At 41.3% G+C, this 17,651-nt stretch overlaps 1 protein-coding gene across 1 annotated transcript; it reads right to left on the minus strand.

Annotated features, from left to right (window-relative positions):
• Positions 1–495: 495 nt before the first annotated feature.
• LOC130736124 (uncharacterized) lies at positions 496–1,041 on the minus strand. Its single transcript, XM_057587971.1, has one exon. It carries the CDS (start codon positions 1,039–1,041, stop codon positions 496–498), a length of 546 nt encoding a protein of 181 aa, XP_057443954.1.
• Positions 1,042–17,651: the final 16,610 nt, after the last annotated feature.

Below are 17,651 nucleotides of genomic sequence, written 5' to 3' on the forward strand. Positions count from 1 at the left end.
CAGATTTCCTCCTCTTAGAAAGCCACTTCCAAGCTGGTTTTTTTCAACTACACTTAGTTTATTTAAGTTTCTACATCTCAAGGACGGCCTCAATTTGACTTCCCTTGTGAAGAAAGATTTGAAATGGGTGAATATTGTGTCTCTTATCAACGCTAGATCCTCGATAAGTACTCCCTCCACAAACAATTTATCTATCTGCTTCTTCGAATGTTTGACTCTACATGAGGCATGAAAAAAGGCAGAATTTATGTCCCCTTCATTTATCCATTGAATCCTAGATTTTTGTCACCAACGGATTTCCACCACTCTATATTCACACGACAAACCATCAAGAATGTTCAACCTCTTCTTTCTCAAATCTTCAGAAGCATCACCCAATCTTAAGCCCTCCATAACAACTTGTAATTCGGAATCTAGAGCTTGAATCATCTCCAGTACCGTTTTCCCAGAATAACCACTCCAACCCTTGATGACTGATTTCAAGCCCTTCAATTTCTAATGTAAGGCAAAACCCGACCAGCCTTGCACGGTTGAGGATGCCCACCAATCTTTCACCAAACATTCGAATTCCTTACCTAAAAGCCAGTTATTGTAGAATCTGAAAGGTTTCGGTCCATAGTTAACTGCCCCCATAGTTAATGCCACCGGGCGATGGTCAGAGAGCCCCCAATTTTCAGTTGTTTGACATAACCCTTCAAAATGGTTAATCGCCTCTTCATTAACTATCCATCTGTCTAAACGACTCCAAATGCCCCCGTAGCGCAAACTGTACCAAGTAAACTTAGAGCCCGAGAGGGGGAGATCAAGAAGATTATTACCCTGAACGAAGGACCTTAAATCAAAATATGCTCCTTCATTAGAAGCACTCCTTTCTCCAATATTGAGGATGCAATTAACATCACCCCCTAGTAAGCAGTAGCATTGTATAGTACTGATTTTCTCATTTAGCAGTGTGAAAAAACCAGGTCTCTCAGTATATATGTTTGAGCCATAAAGATTACCAATGAAAGAGGGAACTGAATCAACTGTGGAAAACAACATCAGACCTAGAAATCTTTCTTCCCTTATTACAGAAATGATAGAAAATCAGGCAGGTTTCCACATAGTTAGAAGATCTCCTGCAACATCTCTCGCTGGAATGAAGTCAAATGCAAGGTTCAAGCTAAGAGAAAAATCTTGTATTACCTTAGCCTTGTTAGCGTCAAGCTTGGTTTCATGCAGAAGGGTAATATCAGGATTGAAGCTCTTGATAGCTTCCCGAACAGCTCTCCTCTTCTCAGCACCACCGAGGCCACGCATGTTCCATGAAACCCAGCGACGATTCACCATCAAAAGCGAGTAATTGCTTCAATTTCTTCTGCCAAACCAAGAAATCCCAAAGAATCTGACCCTTCGTACTCCAAACCAAGAGATTTCCCTAGTAGCCAAGCTGATTTTGCTCGTGATATAGCCACCCTATTGAAAATCACCAAGGAACCGATCACCCTCTCTAGCTTGTGAAGGAGGCCTCACCGCTGTGGACGCCGATGAGCACGACGGGGACACCAGGCAGAGTATTGTTGGGAAAAATGCCCGATAAGGACACCTAGTAAGAGACTGAATAGGAGAGAGATTAATGGGTAGGTTCCACTTCCCACCTTGTATTGACCGAGAAGGGAGACAAATTTTGGAGGCAAGATAACAGAAACTGACTCTCTAAAAGGACCAAAAAAAACCAATTTTAGCAAAAGTTCTCTGCCATTGGTGAGAAACACTGTTGCATTATTGCACTGGCAAAATCTGTCACCTTGACAAACTGACAGAGTTTTGAAAATGTTCCCTAATATGGTTGCTGAGCTCACAAAGTCGGAAAGGTTATCACAATTAGAAGCTGGAAAAATGATATTTTCCATAACAGGGTCCTGATCCATCGTAGAGTCTCCCTGTACCTCGCCGGAATTAGCTTCTCCAATTGGAAGGATGGTGGAAGACGTCGCACCAGCCTCTAACGATTCGCTAACAATCATCTCCCCAAAACACGATCCCACCACCTTGGAAAAGAAGCCAAGGCTTGGAACCGAGGAATCCACGTAACTCGTTGATACAGAGAAGGAGGAATTGGGATCCATATCAATGGTGACCGAAATCTGTGTTTTTTCCACCTACACTTGAATCTATGTCGGTTGAATCAAAGAGAGGGGAGAGATAATCAACACCTGAGCTACATCATATCTCGAATGTAACCTCGTGGCTTTGTCTAGGCAGACCAGGGAACCTAGGGAGCTAACCGCGGTTGCGAAGAAATGCTGATTCCACACCCCTATACATCGTCGCTCAGAAATTACTATGGTCTAACGTCACCTTCGTCAAACACTTTACCTTACTATAAGGAATCTCTAGATAATTGTAGCACATATCACAAATAACTCACAGAAAACAATACTTAATATTACTTATATATATTACTTAAGTAATAATAACCAGCACAGCAGTACAGGGTCTTACAAAGCCAGCAGGTCTCACTCTCTCTCTCTTTAGGTTCACCACTTGGTTACATTCTTAACACATTGTTAAGTTAAATTGTGTGGTTTCTTAATCTTGAGTAAATTAAGCCGTGGTGAACACGTATTCACCACATAATGGTGACACTTGGCCATTTAGGCATAATGCAACACGACCCCAAGCATCTCCCATAATGGTGACACTTGGCCTTGAGGTCGTTTGTTTACGACCCAAAATTTTTCACCGGCGTGAAAATTTTATTTAAAAAACTAAAGAGCGGTTTTTGCCCCTTATGTTTTAATATTGTTTAAAATCCATCCCTACTCTTTTTTATCTACGTTTCTACCCTCGATGTTTCTCAATTGTGCACCATCTGCCCCTCCATTGTAACACCCACTTTTTCCCATTGTTTTATTTAAAAACGTTTATCAGAGTTTAAAAACATATCAAGGGAATATTACACTTCTTCACGAAAACTCATTAAAATTAACACTGATTGTGTTTGAAAATTTATAAGTTCATATGATTTTCAAAGAATGAATTATTTCTGCCAATAAAATTTCTAAACCAGCCAGATAGTCCTAAGATGCATAAAATCACTTATTTAAATAGGTTTATCTTCCATGATATTCCAATAAAATTCATCATACTCAGAACTGAATTTCATAAGCACATCGACCAACAACAGTACGACATCGCCATAATTTAGAAAATCATTCAACAACTTTCATAAGGAGAGGTTATAAAATCCTCTCAACAGAAATGTAAAAGTAACGTAATATATCTACCCAGTGTTACATTACAAAGCAAGACACTTATTTTATTATAATAATAATAGCATAAGCTAAGACTCTCCGAAGCTACTCCTCATGAGTCACATCTCTACCTCCAATACCTGAGCGATGTCGCATAGAACATCATTCCAACAGAAGGGTAAGAACTTACATTGTATAAAATATAGCATAACAAAGAGAAAGTAAACAATTCAGATTCTGCTTAATAAAATCTTCACATTTTCTTTAAAATCTAAGTAATTATAATATTTTCTCTAAGACAGTTTCACAGTCCTTAATATTGTTACGGAAAATTATAAGCTTTAAAAAAAATAACAACTCAACTTCTCGACTTCACCACAACAGCAAAACAATTCACAAACAATTCACCAAACACATAAAGCCACTGTAAAATGTGAAACTTAGTGTGTGAGACTCTAATGTATGCATGTGGTACCAATTGTTAACCTTAGCGGTATCACCGCGTCCACTCCAGACAGTTAACCACCAATGAAGTCCACTGTAAGACCTGGATTTTCAGAACAAGTTAAGTTTCCGACTCACACGTAGAATCAGTGTAAGCGTGACAGGAGTTTGACATTTGAGAAAGATTAATGAAGAAGATAGTTCAGGAATTGCTTGAGGAATGTTGCGTAGTTGTTTTCGGAGTTAGTGCGAGTCGTCTGCACACCTGCCTTATGGCGAGCGTGTCCAGAATAGGCTATTTCGCTCTTAAAGCAACGTTTTGAGTGAGATTTCGAACTCTCGGAAAATTTAAAGATTCTCTTTATTTTTCCATCGACCAGCGTTTCATTTCGGAACTCTGGACTGTACGCACGATAGGTTTCACTTTCCGGAAGCTCGACGACTCTAATTTCTTTGCTTTGAAACCCTAATTTTGAGCGAAGGATGAAGACTTTTTCTATTCTGGACTCCTAACGAAGATTCCGTCTGCGTTGCCAGACTTGTTTCGACATTTCCAATTTTTTTTCTGTTGGAAGTTTTGTCGTCTGAGCATCACAGCAAAAAGTAGTTTTTCGGGACAGACTAACTTACCCCGCTTTTGGCGTTTTGGATATCGTTTTTCCCAAATCTTAGATAATTGTTTTGAGTTCTGGAATTCCGACGCAAGAATCTCTCTTAGAATTCCTTGGTGAACGTGCTGCAAAAATCGGAATCGCGAAATTTTCATTTTCCCGCGATTTCGCCTGCCTATAAATAGCTCGAAAAGCAAAAATTCCTTCATTTTCTTCCTATTGTGGCCGAATTTCGTGGAGAGCAAGGGGGGAGGAGATTTTCGCGAAAACTTGACTGATCTTCGTGCAGTTCGTCCCTACTTCTAAGTATCGAGGTAACTAACACGATTCCTACCTCTGATTGTTGTTTCTGTTGCGTTTCTGAAGTCGTTTCTGTGCTCACAGTTTTGAGCTTTTTCTAAAATTGTCCGTTTTCTTCGATTTCTTGCTTGGGTTATGTTCTCTAGGTTCCCATGAGCCTAAAACCTCTGTCAGTAAACGCTGATTGTGATCCAGTTGTCCAGGATCTGAAAAACTGTTTCAAAACCCTTTTTGCTCACATTTCGAAACTTTATTGTCGAAAAGACTTAATCTGACTTCGTGCCTTTAGGATTTGTTGTCACGGATGTCATGAGGATCGTTGCTGTCAAATTTGTTTTCAGAACTGATAACTTTGAAGTTTTGAGCCTTTATTTTGGACCAAAATGCCCCTGGATAGTCATATTTCGACCCGATTGTCCGAAAATTGTTCCGACAGTTTCTTTGCCTTAGTTTTATCCTAAAACTTCCTTGTGAATTGATTTGATCAAAGAAAAAGAGCCGAAGCCCTTTTTCCTTTGAGGCCGTGGACTATTTCCTTTAGGGGGGAGTTTTTCGGTTTCGAAAACTTGTCTTTTCGTACCTGATTGTCCTATTCTGAAGCTTTAATTCTTTGTCTATCGTTTAAGTATTGTTTTGCGATCGAACTAATCGATTTTGTTTGGATTCTGCTTTGTTTTTCTCCGAGGTTCAGTTGAGGGAACTTTGGAAGACTCAGAGCAATTGTTTGAGGAGAACTTTGTTTGCGAAGCTGGAACAGCTCGAGGTTAGGGCAACTTACATATATATTAGCTATGATTGCATGATAGGCGTCGATAAATTCGACTTATGCTTTGCTATGATATTGATTATGATGATGGTTTATTGTTATGAATGTTTTCATAACTTATGATGTGATGTTGTGTTGAATTGAGCGTTTTGAAACGACTTCGGAGTGGAGATTCATTGATCTGGTGATCTTTGATATTTTAGGTTGGATGAGCAACCCTAGGCAAGTCCAAATGAGGGGTTTGAGACCTAGCCTGGTTGGTATTTGTTGGTTTACTTAGACTTTCCCCGGGAAACTTCTTTTGGGTGGTTGGTTTTCGGAAAACGTAGAAGGATTAGAATTTCGAAAACTAAAGACTTGGGAAACCTAGATTTTGAGAAATAAACTCATAACCTGACTAATCTGAATTGAAATCATTTTTATTAATGTTTAAGTATAGGAAAACTGAAGGGGAAAATAGTTACGAAAGACGGGGAAAAGTCGACCTTTGTTGTGAGTTATTGGAATTGGGGAAAGCCACTAAGGTGAGCTATGGTGATGATTGAAAGTCACCGAGTACTTTACGTACTCTTGTTGATGGGGTTGTGTTGTATTGACCGACATTAATCCCTTGGGTTCTCTTGTTGTTGGAGCGGTGTTGTATTGACCGACATTAATCCCTTGGGTTCTCTTGTTGTTGGAGCGGTGTTGTATTGACCGACACTTAGCGCTCTTATTGTTTGGGCTGTGTTGTATTGACCGACACTAGACCCTTGTGTATTCTTGTTGGTGGAGCTGTGTTGTATTGACCGACACTTACTCCGAGTTGTGTTGTATTGACCGACACTAACTCATGGGTTTGTTGAGATTGGGTTGTGAGCTAAACACTTTCGTGGTAAGGGCGATTCGTTGTTTGGCTAACCACGTTGCATTCAATCGGGTGAATAACGGGAATGGTTCACCTGTGCATATCATGGTGAATAACGGGAATGGTTCACCTTGCATAAATGATGAATAACGGGAATGGTTCATCATATGGTGAATAACGGGAATGGTTCACCAAGGATGAATAACGGGAATGGTTCATCCAGGATGGATTTCATCCAGGATGGATAACGGGAATGGTCCATCCATAGTGAAGAACGAGAATGCTTCACTTGTGGCGAACGGGAACGCGTCACAAATCCGGATTCATATTGTGCATTTCACGCATACATTCATGCTGACTGAGACTGTGTGCTGTTTGTTTATTGAAGCAATGTTAGAGCCATAACATGCTAGGATTACTTATATGCTTATATAACAACTTATATATATACCCTGTCACATGTTGAGTGTATATGTACTTATTGCTGTGAGTTGACCCTAGCGCCTTGGCTTTGTTTGTATGTTTGTGTTTGGGCGGTCGGCCTGCTGCCAGATGTCGATGGCCGACTGGTTCTCGGTGGTCTCTCCCTCGGGGGGGGGATCAGATATGAGCTGCAGGATCGGGATGCCTCACCGCTTGGGTGATCGATGTTGCTGGTCACCGGGCGACGTATCGGGGAAGGGTCATGGAGGACCGGACTGACGAGCGTGGACGTCTGACGAAAGGAGTTCTATGGCGCATGGAGTTGAGCTTCAACTTGCCGACTTCAGATCGTTGTGGGTTTGGCACTGGGAGGTTAGGTTTGGGCAGGCGTCATGTTTTGTGTAGAGCTCTGATTCGTTTTGCTTTTGGGATCGGGTAGGTTTCCGACGCATGACTTTTCGTGTGGTTCTCTTACTGAGGGATCACAGTGAGTCAGTTGGACCATAGGGGTCTTTGCTTAGGCCATATTGAGGCCGACTTTCTCCTAGTGGTTTGTAATTATAATTTTCTCACTTACACTTCTGGGTCTGTATATATTTGCCTACGGGCACACTGCTTTGGAGTCACTGCGAGTGCGCGTGACATGGAGTGCAGCTGAGGCTGTACATGTATATATGTTGTATATCTGTTAGTTTAGTAGTTGGGTTTTGTCTTTACTTCCTTATCGTTTTGATTTAAAGGAAAGAAAACGAAAAAAAAAATTACCTGTTTTCCGCGTAAAGATTATTTTTGGTTACTAAAGTGACACCTGGAAATCGGGGTGTTACATTGTGGTATCAGAGCTTAGTCGAGTCTTTTGGGAGTCTTTGGGGAATAGGTCTTCTGTGCTAGGTTGTGTGACTCTGCAAAGAGTGAAAATTGATTGTCTGCAGAGCGATTTTCGCTCTAATTGTTTGCGTTACTACTTAATCGGATTGAGTGGTTTGTCTAGTGCTACCGTATGGCTAGTACTAATCGGACGTTTGATGAGATATAGGATGGTGGACCTTAACCGGATGGCGGAGGCAATAGCTACACTGATCGAGGCAATGATGAACCAGGCTGCGGAAGACGCTTATATGCGCGCTGAAGAGGCTGCACGTGAGCATCACCAACGACTGATGGCGACGACGATGTATCAACAAAGAGGAATGAACCGAACAGGAGCTGGGGGACCAATAAGGTCAGGATCTCAAGGCTACAACAGAAGGGAGAGCTACCATCAGTGGGGACCGTATCAGCGTTTCAAGGGAAGAGATCTTATCTCAAGAGTCTACAAACCAACGACTGCTGATACTAGAGGGGAGCCAGTTGGTGACAAAGGTGTGACATGTACTCGTTGTGGAAAGTTTAGGCATTTTGCTAACAAGTGCTCAGTGACTGGACGGAGATGCTTCAAGTGTAACTGAGAGGGGCATCTAGCTGTGAACTGCAAGACACCCCAGGAGGAAACGTCTGATAGTAAGATGAAAGGGAATGATGCTACCGAAGGGACAGGAAACAAGACTTCGGGAAGAGCAGTGACGTGTTACAGGTGCAGGGAAGTAGGGCACTATGCTAGTAAGTGCAAGATCAAGGGAAAACTATGCTTTAATTGCAACCAACCGGGACATTTCTCCAGAGATTGTAAGGCACTCAAGGGCGAATCATCAAGGAATGTTGGGAAAGGAAAACAACTTGCTACAGAGGAAAGGATTCATATCAAGGAAGGAGCAAGAGTTGAGGAGTCGAACGAGGAAGAACGTGGGAACGATGGTAATATTTTAACTGTTCTCGTATTCTAGAATAACTTACTCTTTTATATTCAAGCGAGTGTGACGCGCCTAACTTGTATTTACTACTTAGACTATGATCCTATGATTATTATCCCTAGTAGGACCTTATTCGAAGTTGCTCGTGATTTAACTATAGAGGTTACACGAGATCTAGAATAGCACGCGGAGCTAGGGAGTTGTTTTACCGAGGCGTCGATAAGGAAGCTAGGATCTCAGGGGAATTCCTTATGGGTACGATACGTAGGATTTTAGGGCGTTTAGTTTTGAAGCGGATTCGATGGAGGATCTTTCGGCAAAAGGATTCATTCGACCAAGTGTATCATCGTGGGGAGCGCCAGTGTTGTTAGTCAAGAAGAAGGACGGAAGGTCGAGATCGTGGGTGGATTATCGACAATTGAGCAAGGCGACGATCAAGAACAGATACCCGTTGCCGAGGATAGATGATTTGATGGACCAACTACGAGGGGCTACCGTATTTTCCAAGATAGACTTGAGGTCAGGCTATCGTCGGATCAGAGTGAAGATTGAGGATATACCGAAGACTGCTTTCAGGACACGTTAAGGACACTACGAGTACCTAGTGATGCCGTTTGGAGTGACGAATGTACCTGCTGTTTTCATGGATTACATGAACCGCATCTTTCAGGAGTTCTTAGATCGGCGTGTGGTGGTGTTTATTGAGGACATATTGATCTATTCGAAGGACGCGAATAAACATGAAGGACATTTGCGCCAAGTTTTACAAGTGTTGAGAGAGAAAAAGCTGTATGCGAACCCTTCCAAGTGTGAATTCTGGCTGGAGGAAGTCAATTTCTTAGGCCATGCTATCTCGAAGGAGGGCATAGCTGTGGATCCGGCGAAAGTGGAGACTGTTTTGGCTTGGGAGCAACCGAATATGGTGACAGAGATCAGAAGTTTTGTGGATTTAGCTGGATATTATAGACGCTTCATTGAGGGATTTGCCAAGATTGTTGGACCTTTGACTCAATTGACGAGGAAGGATTAATCTTTTACATGGATTGAGGGTGTGTGGTTCCGTAGCGGAATCGTTAGGAACTTGATATCAGGATATTTGTGGTTACTGGATGTTAGGAACTCATTGTCTGTTCCAGTGGGTTTTTCTAAATTTCCACCTTCGATGTATTAGGCCTGATTAACCTAATATTGAGGGGGTGATATTCGGAATCACAGCTGGTTATGGACTTTGATAGAAGGACGGGTAAGATGAATTTGAATTGATTGAGGATTAGTCGGATTTGGGAGGAAAGTTCGTGTTAAGCATTTGATTGTAAAAGATTAAGATTTGAATCTGTGGAAGTCGATGAGTGTCGTATAGACATTGATTGGTTAGTTCGTGTGATTACTCCAAGTAGAGGTAGACCAAGTCAAGAGATTTAGTGCTGGAAAAGTATTAAGTAGTTTCTCGGAAGTTATGAAGTCATAGGTTATGTGATTGCTGAGGGGAGTTGTTAGAGACTAAATAAGTTGGATTTAATCAGGTTTTAGATGATAGCTTGATGGTAGCGAGATTGAGAAGAATTAGCTCTGAACTAGATTGTTATAGTCGAGTTCGAGGAATAAGTTTTGCTAAGCGTTTGATTAATATGTGGAGACATTATAGTCTTAAGAGATGAAGTTTCGCTTGAAAAGTGTTGAATTAATGATTAAGTTGGAGAAAGAAAGTTTTAGCATAAGTTGAATACTTGAGGTTGTTGATATGGATTCCAAAGATATATGCTGAGATTACTAAGTGAGATTTACTAAGTTGGATTGAAATCTTAGGGTTAAGATTGAATCTTGAGAGCCGAGAATCACGTACGAGTAGGAGATCTTATGGTTGTAGGTGTGACAATAGGAGTTGAATCTTAGAAGATTGAAGACCTGAAGGTGAGTTTCGGGTTAAGACCATTGAGGTGTAGTATAAGAGAGATCTTGAAGTAAGGGAATTCTGGGTTGTGTGGAGTGTTAAGGTTGGTGATCGATTGATGTTGATTATGAGGTTGCGGACATAATGACCATGTGATAAGATTTGAATGATGTTAGCATAATAAGTTGTGATTATGGATATCAGGACCAAGGGGTGAGTGTGGAAGCATGACGACACTTATCAGGTCGTTTGGGTAAGTGAAGGAGTTATAGTTTTAAGAAACGGATATTCATTTAAGAAGTATTGAAGGATTAAAGGTCATTAGAGGACCAAACTTGGTGAAGGTTTAGGTTTTAAATCTATGAATGTCTATCTAAGGTGTGTAGGACTCGAAGTTTGTCAGAATTTGATTGAGGGATTAAGAGGTTGATTGACAAGATGGTGATTGAGTGACAAAAAGGAAAGTGTTAGTATTAAGATGAATACTTGAAGTTGTTATGTTTGGACAAGTTTCTTAGAGCTTAAGAGTGGATGAAACTTTGTTATGGATTTTGATGATGCATATTACGGTTAACAAGTGAATTTTACTAAGTTGAATGAGAATCCTAGGGCTAAGGTTGACCTAATGAGCTGAGATTCATGTACACATAAGAGATTTAGTGGTGTTAGCGGTTACGATAACAGTTAAATCTCAGAATGTTGAAGGATTGGATGATAAAATGGCTAGTTAAGTCCCTTGAGGTATAGTTATGATTTAATCTTCTAGAGGATAAGTCTCGATTTGTGCGAAGTGTTAGGGATTTCAGTAAGTGTAAATAGGTTTGAGTGAGGGAAGTTCTAAGGAAGAAGACGATAATAATGGATTGTTAGATATTAAGAAGAGGATTATCTTATAAGTTGTTGATAACTTGATGTTGAAGGGGATAAGATTAGTGAAGGACAAGAAATAAGGACATAAGTCGAGTTTTAATTCGAATGGTGACTAAGTAGGAGATTGATTTCATGGTGCGAGTGATGATAGTTACGAAGTTGGATGTGACGTTAATGGACTATTAGATTCCAACGCAATATTTCGTCTAGGAGTTATCGAACGGACAAGTGGAGTTTTGGACTGTAGATGAAGATCACGAGGACGAGTTGAGTATTTCCCTTAAGATGACAGAGAGGCACCGAGTTTAAGAAGAATTTCGGACGACCGAAAGTAAAGAAGTAAGTGGCTAAGATTGTGCGACTGCACGGAATGCCAACCGGTATCATTTCAAGCAGAGGTCCGACGCAAGTAATCGAGTCAGACGACATGAGGTTGAATGATGTTTTGTCTTTTGAGACGCCGACAGTTAGCAGTGGGGATAGAAGAGTGAAACAGTTAAGGGGAAGGCAGATTGCTTAAGTAAAGATTATGAGGAACAATGACACAGGCACTACTACATGAGAATTGGAAGATAAGATCGAGGAACTGTATTCCGGACTTTACACAGAACTCTGAGTTTTGAGGACGAAACTTTCTTTTTGGAGGGGAGTATTGTAAGACCTGGATTTTCAGAACAAGTTAAGTTTCCGACTCACACGTAGAATCAGTGTAAGCGTGACAGGAGTTTGACATTTGAGAAAGATTAATGAAGAAGAAAGTTCAGGAATTGCTTGAGGAATGTTGCGTAGTTGTTTTCGGAGTTAGTGCGAGTCGTCTGCACACCTGCCTTATGGCGAGCGTGTCCAGAATAGGCTATTTCGCTCTTAAAGCAACGTTTTGAGTGAGATTTCGAACTCTCGGAAAATTTAAAGATTCTCTTTATTTTTCCATCGACCAGCGTTTCATTTCGGAACTCTGGACTGTACGCACGATAGGTTTCACTTTCCGGAAGCTCGACGACTCTAATTTCTTTGCTTTGAAACCCTAATTTTGAGCGAAGGATGAAGACTTTTTCTATTCTGGACTTCTAACGAAGATTCCGTCCGCGTTGCCAGACTTGTTTCGACATTTCCAATTTTTTTCTGTTGGAAGTTTTGTCGTCTGAGCATCACAGCAAAAAGTAGTTTTTCGGGATAGACTAACTTACACCGCTTTTGGCGTTTTGGATATCGTTTTTCCCAAATCTTAGATAATTGTTTTGAGTTCTGGAATTCCGACGCCAGAATCTCTCTTAGAATTCCTTGGTGAACGTGCTGCAAAAATCGGAATCGCGAAATTTTCATTTTCCCGCGATTTCGCCTGCCTATAAATAGCTCGAAAAGCAAAAATTCCTTCATTTTCTTCCTATTGTGGCCGAATTTCGTGGAGAGCAAGGGGGGAGGAGATTTTCGCGAAAAATTGACTGATCTTCGTGCAGTTCGTCCCTACTTCTAGGTATCGAGGTAACTAACACGATTCTTACCTCTGATTGTTGTTTCTGTTGCGTTTCTGAAGTCGTTTCTGTGCTCACAGTTTTGAGCTTTTTCTAAAATTGTCCGTTTTCTTCGATTTCTTGCTTGGGTTATGTTCTCTAGGTTCCCATGAGCCTAAAACCTCTGTCAGTAAACGCTGATTGTGATCCAGTTGTCCAGGATCTGAAAAACTGTTTCAAAACCCTTTTTGCTCACATTTCGAAACTTTATTGTCGAAAAGACTTAATCTGACTTCGTGCCTTTAGGATTTGTTGTCACGGATGTCATGAGGATCGTTGTTGTCAAATTTGTTTTCAGAACTAATAACTTAGAAGTTTTGAGCCTTTATTTTGGACCAAAATGCCCCTGGATAGTCATATTTCGACCCGATTGTCCGAAAATTGTTCCGACAGTTTCTTTGCCTTAGTTTTATCCTAAAACTACCTTGTGAATTGATTTGATCAAAGAAAAAGAGCCGAAGCCCTTTTTCCTTTGAGGCCGTGGACTATTTCCTTTAGGGGGGAGTTTTTCGGTTTCGAAAACTTGTCTTTTCGTACCTGATTGTCCTATTCTGAAGCTTTAATGCTTTGTCTATCGTTTATGTATTGTTTTGCGATCGAACTAATCGATTTTGTTTGGATTCTGCTTTGTTTTTCTCCGAGGTTCAGTTGAGGGAACTTTGGAAGACTCAGAGCAATTGTTTGAGGAGAACTTTGTTTGCGAAGCTGGAACAGCTCGAGGTTAGGGCAACTTACATATATATTAGCTATGATTGCATGATAGGCGTCGATAAATTCGACTTATGCTTTGCTATGATATTGATTATGATGATGGTTTATTGTTATGAATGTTTTCATAACTTATGATGTGATGTTGTGTTGAATTGAGCGTTTTGACGCGACTTCGGAGTGGAGATTCATTGATCTGGTGATCTTTGATATTTTGGGTTGGATGAGCAACCCTAGGCAAGTTCAAATGAGGGGTTTGAGACCTAGCCTGGTTGGTATTTGTTGGTTTACTTAGACTTTCCCCGGGAAACTTCTTTTGGGTGGTTGGTTTTCGGAAAACGTAGAAGGATTAGAATTTCGAAAACTAAAGACTTGGGAAACCTAGATTTTGAGAAATAAACTCATAACCTGACTAATCTGAATTGAAATCATTTTTATTAATGTTTAAGTATAGGAAAACTGAAGGGGAAAATAGTTACGAAAGACGGGGAAAAGTCGACCTTTGTTGTGAGTTATTGGAATTGGGGAAAGCCACTAAGGTGAGCTATGGTGATGATTGAAAGTCACCGAGTACTTTACGTACTCTTGTTGATGGGGTTGTGTTGTATTGACCGACACTAATCCCTTGGGTTCTCTTGTTGTTGGAGCGGTGTTGTATTGACCGACACTTAGCGCTCATGTTGTTTGGGCTGTGTTGTATTGACCGACACTAGACCCTTGTGTATTTTTGTTGGTGGAGCTGTGTTGTATTGACCGACACTTACTCCGAGTTGTGTTGTATTGACCGACACTAACTCATGGGTTTGTTGAGATTGGGTTGTGAGCTAAACACTTTCGTGGTAAGGGCGATTCGTTGTTTGGCTAACCACGTTGCATTCAATCGGGTGAATAACGGGAATGGTTCACCTGTGCATATCATGGTGAATAACGGGAATGGTTCACCTTGCATAAATGATGAATAACGGGAATGGTTCATCATATGGTGAATAACGGGAATGGTTCACCAAGGATGAATAACGGGAATGGTTCATCCAGGATGGATTTCATCCAGGATGGATAACGGGAATGGTCCATCCATAGTGAAGAACGGGAATGCTTCACTTGTGGCGAACGGGAACGCGTCACAAATCCGGATTCATATTGTGCATTTCACGCATACATTCATGCTGACTGAGACTGTGTGCTGTTTGTTTATTGAAGCAATGTTAGAGTCATAACATGCTAGGATTACTTATATGCTTATATAACAACTTATATATATACCCTGTCACATGTTGAGTGTATATGTACTTATTGCTGTGAGTTGACCCTAGCGCCTTGGCTTTGTTTGTATGTTTGTGTTTGGGCGGTCGGCCTGCTGCCAGATGTCGATGGTCGACTGGTTCTCGGTGGTCTCTCCCTCGGGGGGGATCAGATATGAGCTGCAGGATCGGGATGCCTCACCGCTTGGGTGATCGATGTTGCTGGTCACCGGCGACGTATCGGGGAAGGGTCATGGAGGACCGGACTGACGAGCGTGGACGTCTGACGAAAGGAGTTCTAAGGCGCATGGAGTTGAGCTTCAACTTGCCGACTTCAGATCGTTGTGGGTTTGGCACTGGGAGGTTAGGTTTGGGCAGGCGTCATGTTTTGTGTAGAGCTCTGATTCGTTTTGCTTTTGGGATCCGGTAGGTTTCCGACGCATGACTTTTCGTGTGGTTCTCTTACTGAGGGATCACAGTGAGTCAGTTGGACCATAGGGGTCTTTGCTTAGGCCATATTGAGGCCGACTTTCTCCTAGTGGTTTGTAATTATAATTTTCTCACTTACACTTCTGGGTCTGTATATATTTGCCTACGGGCACACTGCTTTGGAGTCACTGCGAGTGCGCGTGACATGGAGTGCAGCTGAGGCTGTACATGTATATATGTTGTATATCGGTTAGTTTAGTAGTTGGGTTTTGTCTTTACTTCCTTATCGTTTTGATTTAAAGGAAAGAAAACGAAAAAAAAAATTACCTGTTTTCCGCGTAAAGATTATTTTTGGTTACTAAAGTGACACCTGGAAATCGGGGTGTTACATCCACTACAGACTTCCAGAACCACTCCAGTTCTGGGACAAGCCCCAGTTTTCCGAGGAAAACCGACACGTTGCTTCTTGACTAAATGAAGTGTATTTCGTGCAAAAACTCATACATCAAAACATTCAAATTTGAGACCACTCTAGCCCCAAATATATAACATAATTTATCGCCAAATTTCATAATGAAAATCACACCAAAATTGCACAAATAACACTTCAATATAATTATCAAATCATTCACTATTTCACCGACAAACTAGTAACACAAAATCACCAAATGTCTCACATCAATTACTAGGACCAATTCCATAATCATTCCTATAAATAAGCAGAAACATAGCAAACTTGCAGATAGTTCTGGTAGGGCTGAGCATGGGTTGGTTTCGGGCGGGCCCGGGTGAAAGATGTCGGGTTTGGGTGGATTTTAATCGAACATATTCAAGGCCGTCTCCGACCGAATCAGGGATCGGATAACTCGGGTGCGGGTTGAGTTGGTGGACGGGTCGGACGGGTCGGTTTTCACGGGTCAAGTGAACAAGGGAAGAGGAAGGAAAACAAGAAGAACCAACATGGAAGAGAAGAGGAGCAGTGGTGAGCCGGCGACTATGCTTCGCCTCTTCAAGCCGCACCGGTGAGGAAAGTAGCGGAGGAGAGAGGAGGAGCAGCGGCGAGTCGCTTCGTCTCTTCAAGCCACACCGGCAATGAAAGCAACGACGGTGAGAGAAGGAGCAGCAACAGAGATGAAGAAAGGAGGAATGGATCTCAATAGCTTGCTTCTCCACTACCATGAATGGCTTCCAGTGGTGTTCGAAGCTTATAGCAGTTAGAGGAAAATGGTAGAATGACACAATGAATGACTTTCGACAGTTTTAGAACGTATGAGGGAAAATGGAAAGTAGAGAAAACTAGAAAAATAAAAGGCTTCTGATGTGGGGATGAAAAGATGATGAGAGATGCATGGGTGAAGGGAGAGAAGAAGAGACCTTAACTTTTTCTGAAACTGAAACGTGATGCAGTGGGTAAAGTGTTTCCATCTACAACTTTTTAATTCTAAAAAAATAGAGACTTGACATTGACTTGAATTTTGATAAGACACAGCTTTGAAAAACTTGTACAATGCACAGAGCATTAAATACACGCAGCAGTGCTTTTTAAAATTCATACTATGTAGAATCGGTCGGGTGCGGGCACCGACGAAACAAAAATATTGAACCCGCACCCGCCCAAACAAAACCGTACCTACTCACATCTTTCACCCGCACAACCCATGACCCGTATTTATCCGCCCGAGAAGCTTTGTTTGGTACCGGGTTGGTCGGGTTATGGTCGGGCCCGGGTAAGATGCTCAGCCCTAAGTTCTGGTACTAAACGAGCAGTCCAAAAATTATGAAAATTTTACTAAACATAGCCCTATACGTTAGCTTTCATATAAAATTGGTTTTACCCAATTTGGAATTCTGTAGAGAGAGTTATGGTCTCTACAGCACAGGCTGTTAGGTTGTCTGCGAGTAGAAACAGAGTGAACTTGCAGATAATTGTGGTATTGAACCAGCAATCCAAAAATTATGAAACTATTACCCAATATAACCCTATGAGTTAGATTTCATAGGAAATTGGTTTCACTCAATTCGGAATTCTTTAGAGAGGGTTATGATCTCTACAACACAGGCTGCTAGGGTGTCTGCGGGCAGAAACAGAGTGAACTTGCAGATAATTCTGGTACTGAACCCGAAATCCAAAAATTATGAAAATATTACCCAACATAACCTTATGAGTTAGCTTTCATACAAAATTGGTTTCACTCAATTCGGAATTCTGTAGAGAGAGTTATGCTCTCTACAACACAGACTGTTAGGGTATCTGCGGGCAGAACAGAACCCAAATTTCCCCAGAACCTCAATTTCGCCCAAAATCAATTTTGCCCACCACAATTTAACACTCAACACAGTATCTCAGTTCTGAATTTTCAAAGAAGTTTGGGGTTCCTTCATGTTAAACTCAACCTCTGTTATACTACAATTATACAAGGTAAATTCAAACCCTTACCTTCTATAAAGATCAAAGTCTAGGTTTTTTTCTCTTTTCTCCTCTCCTTGCTTTTCACGTGTTCTCTTTGTCTGCTAACTTCTCCAATTATCAAATTCTGATTTCTCTCTTTCTAATTCACTCCTAACCCTTAAATAGTCTTACAAT

Source organism: Lotus japonicus, chromosome 2 (assembly GCF_012489685.1).
Source record: "Lotus japonicus ecotype B-129 chromosome 2, LjGifu_v1.2".
Lineage (NCBI taxonomy): Eukaryota > Viridiplantae > Streptophyta > Magnoliopsida > Fabales > Fabaceae > Lotus > Lotus japonicus.